General features: G+C 49.3%; 1 protein-coding gene across 2 annotated transcripts in view; it reads right to left on the minus strand.

Annotated features, from left to right (window-relative positions):
- The window catches only part of DHPS (deoxyhypusine synthase), a 155,515-nt gene that overhangs the window by 11,467 nt on the left and 130,885 nt on the right, over positions 1-13,163 (minus strand). For both annotated transcript variants that reach the window (XM_069604108.1, XM_069604109.1), the window contains exons 8-9: positions 6,721-6,824; positions 6,494-6,619 (exon numbers count right to left, since the gene is read on the minus strand). In XM_069604108.1, the coding sequence (XP_069460209.1) occupies positions 6,494-6,619; positions 6,721-6,824 (230 nt within the window). The remainder of the gene's footprint in view (positions 1-6,493; positions 6,620-6,720; positions 6,825-13,163) is intronic.

Consider the following 13,163-nt stretch of genomic DNA (forward strand, 5'->3'; position numbering starts at 1 on the left):
AGAAGCGGAACAGTGGCAGCTCCATACTGGCAGGTATTCTGGCCGTGGGAAAAACAGCCAGGACAGAGAAGGAAGATCCCTTCCTTCACTAGTGTCGGTGACACCGAGCTGCGGGGAGCAGAAAATGTTTCTGGAGAACAACGGTCACAGTTAGCAGGGAGGAAGAGACCCAGGCTGCGGTAGTGAAAGTAAAGGTACGGTGTGAATTAAAAGGGACTTGGGGGTCAAAGGGGAGGTGAGCCCACTTAAACCCCCGTTATGTAGCCTAATTTGAAAAACTATAAAAGAATTCTCCAATTGAATATCGAAAAGGAAGCAAGTACTTGACCTTAAATGTTTTTGTTTTTAAATTGATACCTCGGAAAAGTAGTTCTGCTGCATATGCTAGTATATCAAGTACGAGCTGATTATAAGAAACCCATCTAGCCAAAGAAATAAGACAGGCATAATCTGTATATCAAAGTCCGCATTAACAGTAAATCCACTCTCCTCCTGGTCCCAGTGATCAGTGGAATAGCATTCTCGCAAGATAACCTAGTCTGCCAAAAGAGACATAAAGCAAATTGCGCCAACAAAACGGTCATCCACAGGAAAGACCAAGGGAAGTGGATTGTCCCCTCTGAAATTACAAAATCCCACAGGGGACGGGAGCTACTTTCCCTAAAAGGGAACGATTAGGAAAGACCAGGGGAAGTGGATTGTCCCCCATGGCATTCTTAAATACAGTTGAGGGGAAAGACACCATTTTCCCTACTGGTAAGCAGAAAAGTGAGAGAATCTCACTTGTGACACTGTGAAACCTTGTTCTTGCGATTATTGTGAGTGATGGGACTTCTAGTAGAACCTTGGTACAACCGAAGTGAAGGAAGGCTGCAGGAAAGCAGCCAGGTACATATTATTTTTCCCTCAGAGGGGCTTTTGTAGTATTTGAGTGTTAGGGTCAGATTAGGTTTTCACACAGGACAGAGGAAATTATTTTGGACATTCTGACAAGGACTGTTCGTTTTGTTGAGGCAGGGAAACCCCTCATAGAAATAGGGCTAGTGAGGCATTTTTACAACCCCTTTTTATCATTTAAATAAAAAACATTTGTGGAAACACTAACTTTGTGTCCGTTTCCTTTCTCTGTAACCCCTCACAGTGACTAATCGGCATACATTCTCTCATAGGGCCCCATATTAAACATGTGTGCAGAGAATACCATGGCACCTTTCCATTTTGTGGGCCAATATTTGTATGCATTTGTGATATTCCTGGGATAGACTGGTGACCGTGAACAGTGCTTTGCAACTTTTTACGTTGCACTACCATGCACCATGGTATCTTTTTTACAGCTATAATGATATTTTGGAGAGAGAGCCAGTCAACAAAAACCCATAACGGTACAGATACCACCAGGAACCTACAGAGAAGGGGACCATCCCCAAGGAAAGAAAAAAAATATCAGGCAAGGCTGAACCAACCAAGAGCGACTACCCAATCAGGACAGGACAGAACATTACTTAACAAAATTGACAAACAGGCATTATCAACATTCCCCATTACAAAGCATCCCCTGAAAGACAAGACAACTTTAACCCCATGAGTAAACCACCAACCCAACACAACTTTGCATTCACACTATCCAACTATCGCCTCACGCTCACAAGACAAACATCCTCAAACCTACCCCTTCATCTAAGAAAACCCACCAGCCTAAACGGGACCAATAGCGATACACTAAGAAACTTTCACCCAAGCTAGTAATAAGATGAAAAGCACTTGAATGGCCCACACGAACCCCTAGCAGACCTCGCGAAAGAGATGGACAGACATCCAAAACGATTTACCCGACACACACAACGAAAATCAACAGAGACAGATATGGTGTTTCCCTTCCGTCAACCCAGACATGGTGGCAAGGACTGAAGTGAACTGTGTCCCACACAGACAGAGCTATGGGCGTAGATCACAACTAGAGCGTTCCACTGGGATCAGTATGCATCAGGTACAGACTGGAATGTAAGGGCTAGCCTGAGAAACAACAAAGACAGAATTGTGGTGACTGACTAGCGGAATTTATGGACTGAGAGGCGAGAGACAGCCTTGTGTCATCCTGAAACAAGATCATTGTAAGGAAGAAATTCATCTAAATCTTGAAAGACACAAAATGAATGTGCGCCTCTTTAGACAACAATACCAAAAACCAACCCAACTAAAACATCACCCCCTCTTCATACACCTCTCAAACCCTAAAAAAACACGACCATACCTCACCTCTTAGACCACAGCAAACCGCACACACTTCACTACACTGCAGCAACAAACACCCCACACAGAGCCTGGCACAACAGCACATGGTGGACACCAGCCGGATACCACACCAAAAAGCTAAGCGAGCAGTCTTAACCAAACTGAAGCTGCCAACAGCACTTCACAGCTCCCTTGCTCTTTATCCAAACTTTGCCGAACTAAGGTACCCTAACCTACCCCCCCTCCCCCTTCTTTCAATTCCGCCAGAGCGCCAGGGGACCACTACGGTGGTGATAGTGTAAGGTATAAATATCCTTTAACATTAACATACTATATAAAAATCAAATTTAAAAAATCTAAATGGCTGCACCTCATGGTTTCAGCCCGGTCCTTTGGCCATCTTACTTTTTGACAGTCTTCATGCCCTTTCAGACCGGAAACTCCCACAGAAGGACATGCAATTTCACATGGCCAAGCTCAGGACGGAGACTGAACCGGTTGAAACTGGCATTGGGGTCATCTAGTCCCAAACCACATTTTCCCCCATAGGATGCCCGTTGCTGTGCACATGTTGTTGTCCAAGAATACGAAGATGTGAGGACTGCGCCGAAGACCTGAGGACTGCTGCTGAAGTGAAATTGTATTGCCCAAGCCAACCTCCTGTGAAACTCTGCTATGTTCACAATGACCAGGAGACTTATCCTGTGCCTTCCTGGACTGGTGAGGAAGGACAATCCCGTTTCCTGCACCAGTGTCATAACATCTATTGACTTTAGAAGTGTCCCAGGACACTCCTGTGGACTGAGCACTCACTGACCAGGCCTCTCTGCTGCAAAGGACACTGTCCCAGGTGTAAGGAACTCATGGTGTCAACAGTAAAGACAGACAAGTGATCACTGTATAAATTGGTGAGGAGAATCTACACCTAAATCTAAGATGGAAGCAAGCCACGACCAGCAAATAATGAGGCAGTCCTAGTGGCTTCTTGTCAAATAAAAAGGGCCTATACTAAAAAAAATGATTGCCAATCCTTACCGGCAACTTACAAAATAGTGTGATATAATGTTCATCAGAAAAGAAAGAAGTGTTCACAAAATTATAAGTCAGGATGGTCTAACTGGGGTCTCCCTTCCCCACACTTTAAGAACGGGACAAGGCGGGACTCTCTAGCACAGCACAATCCTGGGCTTCTCCAGCACGAGCTTACAGTTAGTTTCCAAATTATCAGGGCCTTCTGTAGCCAAGCCGCTTTTCCACCAAGTCTCTTGCGTTAGAGGGCCTGATGTACTATAAACAACAAAAAACGTTCCTTCACCCGTGTATCCCCCTCAACCGGGCTCCAATCCTTTTGCAATGTTGGCCTCCCTCAGTCGGGTTCACTACAGCCTTTAGTTCAAGATCTCAGCAACTTGTAACATTCAAGAGACTCAGTGTCTTTTTAAAGAACACTTTCATTGTGGACATCCCTCAGCCGGGTTCACGCTTGTCGACACAATGTTTACGGGGTTTTATGTTTTGCTCTCATTCGTGGGCATCCCTCAGCCGGGTTCACATTTGACAGTTTAACACATTTCACTCAGTTGCAAGACCTTGCAGGATTCACGTCCCTTAGAGTTTCTAGCCCCCAGTCAGGCCTTCCACATTTGCCGTTCATACCGCGTTTTCCCTCAGCTCGGTGCACACGCCTGTTTCACACTGTCACAACTTGACTTTTGCCTGTACAAGGGATTTTGGCTCGACCCTTGTATGACCACCTTAACTCTGTATGCCGGCCTTTCCTACGGCCTCTTGTTACTGTTCTATTATTCACAAGAAAAGGGGACCAGCCAGAGTCTTTCAAATGGACACCCACGTGGCGCCAGAGCACTCTGCATTTGGTCTTCCTGGGTTGTAAAAGTTCAGTAGTAAACAAGTTTTTTGTTCATAACAAGTTGCCGTTTGCAACCTTCGGCCAACACCGTCGGTTTACTATGGGTTCTCCCTCCGACTCACCGGCTGTGCTGACCTCCTTGTCGTTTCTTATCTTTGGAGTCAATGGTGGTAGCACGGTAGCAAGCGTGTCTTTCTGCCTCGTTATCCGTGCGGGAGGGTCCTGTGCACCGCTGACCTCTGTTACACCAGACGCCAGCTGTAGATCCCAGTCTTACGATTCCTTTCACAGTCTCATCGCGGGCTTGGGTCGAAAAGGGCAAGGACACTTCCCTCCTTGTTGTCCTTTCCGGTCTCGCCGCCTTTCTTCTCCGCTTCAACTGCCGTCCTGAAATGGCTGCCTCCTCATGCGTTTGTTCTTGCTCAAAATGTTCTCTCGTGCTCTGCCTGTTATCCCTGTGGGGAAGGGAAAGGGCCGTAATAGGTGTGTGTGTGTGTGTGTGTAGCTATTGTCAATTGCCTGACTCTGCCTGACCCTTGTGTTGGGACACATCAGGAAAAAGGCTCTGGTGTTAGTCCGTTGTCTTTCAAAGTGTAAGAAAGTGTTTGTGTCGGAAAGGGGGCAGGGGGATGGGGAAAAGGTATTCTAAGGAAGGGGGTACTACATCTCCACATCGATTTCCCAGGCCACCTGGACGACACATCTCTGGTGACTAGCGGGTGAGACACCTTCAGGTTTCTCACACAAGTTGGAGTTTGGGACACTGCAGTTCTTTAGATTGTGGCCTGGGAAAATTGTGACCTACATCTACTGCTCTCCAACGGAAAGAGGAGCTTGCCTGGAGCCGATTTTCTGCCGCCACTTGAACTGAGCCTGCTGAGCACTGACTGGGTTTTCTTTGTGGCTGCACTCAGTCTGCTATGTCCTCTAGGTCCATCCCTCAGCATGGAAGTAGTCGTGGCTGCGGTCTTAGATAAACTGACCCGTCCAAATGCAAGTCTGCTGGAACCGTTCTTGAACCAGAAATCAGAACCACCGCCTAGCCAGACGCAGCCAGATACATGCTTGCGCAACCGCACAGAGACCCCTAAACCTTTCCACTGGGATCCATGACAAAAGTGGCCCCACGATTTTAATTACCATAGTGGTGGTTACTTGCGCTTGGGGTGCAAGTGTACATAACCCCTTTGAAGTCCCCCTTCGCCCCAACGGTATTACATGGGCTTAAAGCCCACTCTCCATCTCTACCCTGTCTGTGGGCAGAAAGGGTAGAGATAGCCTAGGATTCCAATCTGGGAAAACCTAAGCGCAGTGGAATTGGGAGTGCTCCCCTACTGTTACCCTAATATGGTTTTCCAAAACATTTGATTTAAAAAAGATATTTTATACTTGTCAAAGCAAAATCTGCACAGGGGAACTTTGACATTATCCTAAAGCCACACCTGCTTCCATGTACTTACCTATGACCTAAACTCTGAGACATTGGATTGTTACTAACCTCTTATGGAAGCACCGCTCAATTTAGGTGCCTCCCTCAATTTTAAAAGGTAGGGTGTATTACATCTGAATACACACTTTTTCTCTCTACTTAACTTGCACAGTATTGCTTTTACTTGAGAACATTTTATTACTTTTCCTTTTGTAAAGCATTGTGCAATCTCCTTTTCTGATTGCCATTGTGACTACATGTAGATTGTTATAGTGTACGCTGTAGTATATAGTATCCATGTGTGAACGAGCCTTACAAATAATAATTGTTATACTTTTGTGTGAAACTATTACTGGACTGTCTCAAAGTGTTGTCAACTCAACATATTAAATATCTGATCTTAGTCTGCCTTACTGCTCAGCTTGCACTACCTTGAGTGAGTTGGTACAGTAAACTGTGAAAAGCCCTTGCTCGCCACCTCGGTTGGCCTCTCAAAACCACACAGGGCTAGTTCTGAAAATCCCTACTAACAAATATCATGACAATCAAGATTGAGCACTTCGAACTAAACAGACGGGTCCCCCAAACAGCATGGGAGCACATTGGGAAGGTGCAGGACAGTGTTGCTGTTGCAGGCGAGGGAGTGAGAGAACGCCCCCACCACCAGGATTGTGCAGCTTGAACTATGGGCGTGGATATGGACTCAGTAGATCAATCTCTCTGTTTCCTGTACCATCACTGAACTGAGGGGCCAGCCACTGTGAACCTGAGCTCACAACTCTGTTGTTAAATAGACGTTCCTTCATTCCATCCTCATCGTACACCCCTGAGCTCCCTCTATTGAAGTGCTCCCCAAAGACAATTCAGCTAATGGTGTGCATGTCACAAGTTAGACTGAACTATCATATCCCCACCTTACCAACCCAGTGATCAGAGCAGGCATCTCGCTGGTCATGACATACCTTCACAGGCTTGGCATCCATTCGAATCTTGCCCCATGACACAGCCTCATCTGGCCTGGCCCCAGCATCTGATCCGTCATACTCATGCGCTGTGTTGATATAAACCGCATAGTCCGCACCATTCCTCTGCACATAGAAGAGACCAGGTCATATGTAGGTTACACTGGCATGGCACAGATATACATGGTATCGCCCTTCCGTCCAATCACCCTGCTCGTGTCACTCACCATCATGTTGGCGTTGGCAATGTGGTGCTTGATGAGCCCACCGCCTAGAATAATCATCCCTGATTTCCTGGCAAACACCGCCTGGTTGTTGATCCGCCGGATATCTTACAAGAAAAGCAAAAAAGAATCATGTCAGCAGCTCTTCCTGCAAACTCTCGATCCTGCCACAAGGTGGCACCAGGCCATCTACATGATGGTGCATGTAGCAAACAGCATATGACCAGAGGAAAGACTGCCACGACACCATAGACCTGGTCACACATCCATTAAACCAAGATAAGGCAGCCTGCAATAAATCAATGAACTCCCTAATAACACAAAAGACCACACTTGGGCTGAATTCTTTCAAAAAGAGAGCAATCTACAACAACTAGCATCCAAAAAACAGAGCAAGGCCACACTGAGCCACCTATTCACTCAGCTAGGTCCAGGGAAACCAATACACAAAGCCAACCAAAAATGTTCTCACCTAACCACTGCCTCGTCAAATCCAAGCAGACCTATGTGAATATGCTACTTCTTTTATGCCTGCAGTAAAAAAAAAAAACACCAGCTGTAGCATTTCCAATTGTTTCATCTCTGGGTAGTTGTCCTCAATCACCCCTTAAGCCTCCCTTCGAGTTACTACCCTTCATATCATGTAATAGGGGTGGTGGAGTTTAAACCGGAACGTCACTATCTTTTTTGGTCGCTAGCATATAGACCATAAAAGCATCCAACAAATACAGTAACAATACACACCCAGTCACCACACCCAATCAATGCATGAGTGAAAATAATCAACACAATGCACTAAAGTCCACTCAAGGCCCCAGCCCATTATACCAATTTGTTGTACCAAGCCAACAAGCACTAAACCCATCATCCAAAAACTCATTCAACCTTAACCACTTCATGGAATCCCAAAAAACATCAATCCTCTTACACAAAAACAATGAATACCCCCAAATCAACCATAAGGAAGCATAATCCGGAACAAAACGCCAACATGCCCTGCTTGCATAATCAATGCATCCGCCCCATCGGTTACTAAATGACACTGCACAAAATCAATGGGAACACCCCAAAGATCCATCCACCACCACACTGTTTAATATGTAATCCATGCACCTTGCTATCATATCAACCAAACACACCATGCAAAAATCGCATGCTGGAAGCTAAAGGCTGGTGTTTGAAGAGGGCATGGTGGGGGGGGGGGGTTTGGGGGATTTGGGCGCCTGGGACTGCTCAGCTCATACCCATACCTGGCATCATGGGGTTGGCAAGTCCTGGTCACTATAAAACTATTGCGGGAAATACCAAAATATTAGGGGTGGATCAGGCCATTTGTGTACCCCAATACACAACCATACCCTCACCCAGTCTCAACCAGCATTTACAATGGCCAAACCCAAGGAAATATGTGATGAACCACCCAGCACCCTCCCGCCCCCCCATGCACTCACCCACCCAAAAAACCAATTGGCCCACACACTTAGCTAATTAAATAATCCACCAAAACATCAAAATACACAACCACACCTTCTAAACCTAATTAAACAATGTGCAGAACCAACTACAATACCAACACATGATCCCCTTAAGCACCCCCCAGCACCCTCCTGTGCCTGCTCTAAACTAAAATTTTATTCCAGGTAATTTGTAGAGGAAAAAACAGATTCATTCCTGGTGCAACCTCAGCTGCAAGATGTTAAAAGGAATAGGACTCTCCAATCAACTGTCTGTAAGTCTAGTCTAATAGATTTCTTCTTTCGGGACTAGTCATTTGATGTTTCCAGCAGTCTGGTGTCAAACAGCAAACGAAATCTAGCACCACGCCCCATTAATCAACTCACCCCTAATCACGGTCACCAAATGAGTCCATATATTTAGCCTATATAATGCTATAAATTACCCAGATCAACACCTTTATCTGTTCATTTAATGAGAACATGGGAGCACAAGGATGAGGTTAAATGGAGGATTTTCCACTATGAAAAAGCTCCCTGTAGATATGTTCCTTGCAACCACAGTCAGCATTTTAGAGGGTTAAATGGGAAGGTGCTTATAGGTGTCCAGGCGAAATTGGGTACTACACATTACCCAACAAAAACAAACGTCTGATCACTGTTCCAATAGACTATACCTGGGCCCAGAAAAATTGAATGTTTTCAATCTTTGGAACAGGGCAGCCAATGGTTTCAACAAGAGGTCCTTTTTCCCTGCCCAAACGGAGAGGTGAGTGGGCACCACAAGGTACAAAAATATTTTAAATATTAAAGTCAGTGTAAAAGTGAGGACTAAATATTCAAAAATGCGGCTTGGAAGGAGCTGGCTGTGACAAGTCTGGAGACACCCTGACTTAAAATTGCTACGAAAGCTGAAGACCGAGTAACAATACTAGGTCCCACAGCCGCTCTCATTTAGGCCCAACCTGGGAAAGTAATTATACAAAGTTCAAAGTAATTGGATCAGGTATCAAACATATAGTGCTTATTCAAAAATCAAATCAAAGAGTCTGTTGGTGGTTTGTATCAAAGTAATGGTTTATCCAAAGAAATTCAAAATTAAGCTATCACTAATGTTTTCTTAGTGAGGAAGCAATTGCCACAACCCATATGTAGTTCAGACAAACGGGCCGATTCATGGAATTAATCGGCCTGAAAAAACGGCGCACGCGTGCGAAAACGTGCGATTCGCAGTGAAATAGCGAAAATCGCAGTGCAAGTGCGATTATCGCACAGAAAACATCGCACATCAATTCATGGAAGTCTGTGCACGCGCAAAATGTGGGATGTGCGCTGAAAAAGTGCGCGGCGCACGCTGGCGCACAGGTCATTGAACGCCGTGCGATAAGGCCACAGCGAATTCGCACATAGCGCGGCGCACATAAACATAGGCGTAACACGGGGCATCACACGCAGAATGGGGAACAACTCGTGAAAATGTGGGCGTCACGGGGGAAGTACAGGAGGCAAGTGCGCAGAACGCCCACACGCTCGCCTACAACACGTATTCATGGAATCGAATAGGGAAAAACAGCGCACGGCCAAAGACGCGCACAGGCCCATACATGTCCGCCACACGAAAGCAGGCAGTAGCGTCCCTGCGCAGGAAAAAAAATGTTCGCAAAAGTCCTACACACGCGAGAAGGCCCACACGCGATCGGGCCTGGGGGAGCGTGTGCGTGTATTCCAGAGGTGCGCGAGAAGTTCCACACGCGATTGGCCTGGGCGCGTGTATTCCAGAGGTGCGCGAGAAGTTTCACACGCGATTGGCCTGGGCGCGTGTATTTCAGAGGTGCGCGAGAAGTTCCACATGCGATTGGCCTGGGGGCATGTATTTCAGAGGTGCGCAAGAAGTTCCACACGCGATCTGGCCTGGGGGAGCGTGTGCGTGTATATCAGAGGTGCGCGGGAAGTTTCACACGCGATTGGCCTGTGCGCGTGTATTTCAGAGGTGCGCGAGAAGTTCCACACGTGATCTGGCCTGGGGGAGCGTGTGCGTGTATATCAGGTGCGCGGGAAGTTTCACACGCGATTGGGCTGCGTGCGGGTATTCCAGGGGTGCGCGCAAAGTTTTACACGCAATCTGGCCTGGGGGAGCGTGTGTGTGTATTTCAGGGGTGCGCGTGAAGTTCCACACACGATTGGCCTGGGCGCGTGTATTTCAGAGGTGCGCGAGAAGTTTCACACGCGATTGGCCTGGGCGCGTGTATTTCAGGGGCTCGTGGGTGTTTTCACACGCGATCAGGCCTGGGGGAGCGGGGTACGTGTATTTCAGGGGCTCACGGGTGGTTTTACACGCGATCGGGCCTGGGGGAGCAGGGTACCACTCACCGTCTGCCTTGCGTGTAGAAGAACGCGTAGCCAACACCCACCCGCTGTGAAGTAATAGCGTGTGAACCCCAACGCCTGCAAGACACACGCACCGCACCCCACCCCACGAAAAGCAACGCCCGTGCACGATACGTCACAGACACGCATACGCGCTAAGGGCCTTTGGTCCAATGGAATCGCGTATGCGTGCTGACGCGCTTATGCGCTAAGAGCCTTTCCTCGATTCACACGCTGACGTGCAGAATTTTCACGTGCCAAATCACTCCGTATCAAGCTGGCCACGCGTAAGCACACGGAAGACCACGCTCCTGCCAAAAAGGCCGAATTACTGCCCCCCAGAGCCCCGAGCAGCCTCCCACGAGCCATCTGCTGCTGCCTGCCTGCCTGCTGCCACAGTGCCCTGCCATTTGGTGCCTGCACATCAGCCATCTGCAGGGGTCCAGTTGCTGTGTCCACCCCTGCTGGAACAGAACACTCCCGACTGGGATACCATCGCTCCACAGCCCAGCCCCAGGACCCAGTTGCACACCCAGGCCTGCCTCGGGGGTCACCATGTCAGGGCAAACACCATCCGAGACCACTGGCGACCCCCAGCCAGAGGGACAGAGGGCCACCAGCTTCAGTCAGAAGGAAGTTGGTGTCCTGGTGGAGCTTGTCCTGGGGCATTATGATGCCCTCTTCGGATCACCACGCACCGACAAAGAAGGATGGGACAGGATCTGGGACGACTTTGTGGTTGCCATCAACACGGAGGGGGTGGCAACCCGCAACATCAAGCAAGTCAAGAAGCGCTGGGAGGACTTTAGGTCTAGGACCCTCAAAGGCCCGGCGCCTCGTGGAGGGGGGCCGGGGCAGCATGAGTACCATCCAGCTGAGGGTCCTGGAACGCGTACGCCCAGCGCTCCATGCCCAGATCCTTGAGAGGCAGACCCGTCTGGAGTCGAGCGGTAAGTGGCCAAGCATTGCTGTGTGAGACAGGGCATGTTGCAGCGTGCTGGTTGTCTGATACTTGCCTGTATGTGTGACATAGGCCATGTACGCGTGTGTGTGTGTGCATGGACATCATGGTCATGCATGTGAGACCAGTAATGTGTGAAGCACACGGTTGGTGTATGTGTTGAAATGTAACATGGGGAGCCCTATGCGGAATGGACACATGAGAGCATGCCAGTCTCTGTTCCTGGACATGGGTGTGGGTGAGCGATGGGTGCTGATGCCATGTACATGTATGGTGTCCATGTCTGCGTTTCTGACCTGCGGGTCTGTGACTTGTGCATGCCATGGATGCATGACACATGTCTGTGACAATGTTCAGATTCACTGATGCAGCCTAGTTATCCTTGCATCCACTGTGTCTGGGGTGTACGAGTCCAGATGGATGAAAGTACGTTGAAGTGTGTGCATGTGATAGGCATGACCCATGATGCATGTGAGTCCAAAGACAACATTGTATGCTTCAAGAGTCCCTTGGACATGTTTGCTTATGTCCATAGCATGCGCCATGCCTGTTACTGCATGTGTTTTGCCTGCACTGACCCATGTGTTGAGGAGGGACATGATGGAAGTGATCTTTGACAGAGCCACTCATCAGCTATTGCTTCCTGTCTAGGGGGACCATTGTACAGTACCCGATGCTTGTGTTCTATGTCTCCCTCTAACCAGCGCAAAGTGAAGAAGAGGGCGGAGACGGCGCTGTGGAGCTAAGCGGCGGGGATGCCCCCACGGCTGCAGCAGAAGGGGTGGGTGAGCCCCCACAGGGGCTTGCAACGGCGGAAGACGGTGTGGAGCCATCCAGGTTGGTGGCTTCCACAGAGGAGGAGGAGGCCGCTACTGAGCCGCACATGGGGCCTGGTGGGGGCATCCCTGCTGGTGCAAGTGGTGCAGGGCAGGAGGCAGCACAGGTCGCCGTGGAGGTGCCTGTGCATGTCACTGTCCCTGACACTGTGACTGCACCACCATGCACCAGCAGGGATGCCCCATCCCAGGCCCATCCGCAGGTAGGGGGGATGTCCATGTCATCTGACTCCCCTCCACCTGCGGACGAGGGGACCCCTGGCCGTATGGAGAAGGTCCTGATTGGTGTCGCGTTGCGCACGGCTGTCATTCGTGATGAGGTGCGTGCTTCCAGGGGGAGCACGCACGTCATCACGAAGAGCACCGTGCCAACGTGGCCCAGTTGGGAGCGGTCATGGTCGGGGGTCTCCTACATGTGTCGGGCACTCTGGCGACCCTCTCCTCCTCTGTGGAGGCTATGCGCCAGTCGTACTCCATGCCGTCTTCCGGCCCAGATGCCACCAGGGCCCCCTGTGGACCTGCCCCGACCAATGCAGCCACCTCGGTGGGGATCCCATCCCTGCCACAGTCGGGAGTCGGAGATCCAGCAGGGGTGGACACACCAGCAACTGGACCCCAGCAGATGGAGGATGTGACGGCATCATCGGGCATGGCACGTGCACAACGGCGTCGGTGGTTTCCATCAGCCTGGATGCCGTCGTGCTGGCACAGGCAGTTGTGTCGGAGGCAGCGGCAGGCTCGACGTGGGAGGCATCATGGCTCGGGGCCATCAACATCAGGGGTGCAGGCATCGGCCGGAGGGCAGGAGAACCCTGGAATGGGAGTGGC

The sequence above is a fragment of the Ambystoma mexicanum genome, chromosome 3q, assembly GCF_040938575.1.
Source record: "Ambystoma mexicanum isolate Mex_15411 chromosome 3q, UKY_AmexF1_1, whole genome shotgun sequence".
Lineage (NCBI taxonomy): Eukaryota > Metazoa > Chordata > Amphibia > Caudata > Ambystomatidae > Ambystoma > Ambystoma mexicanum.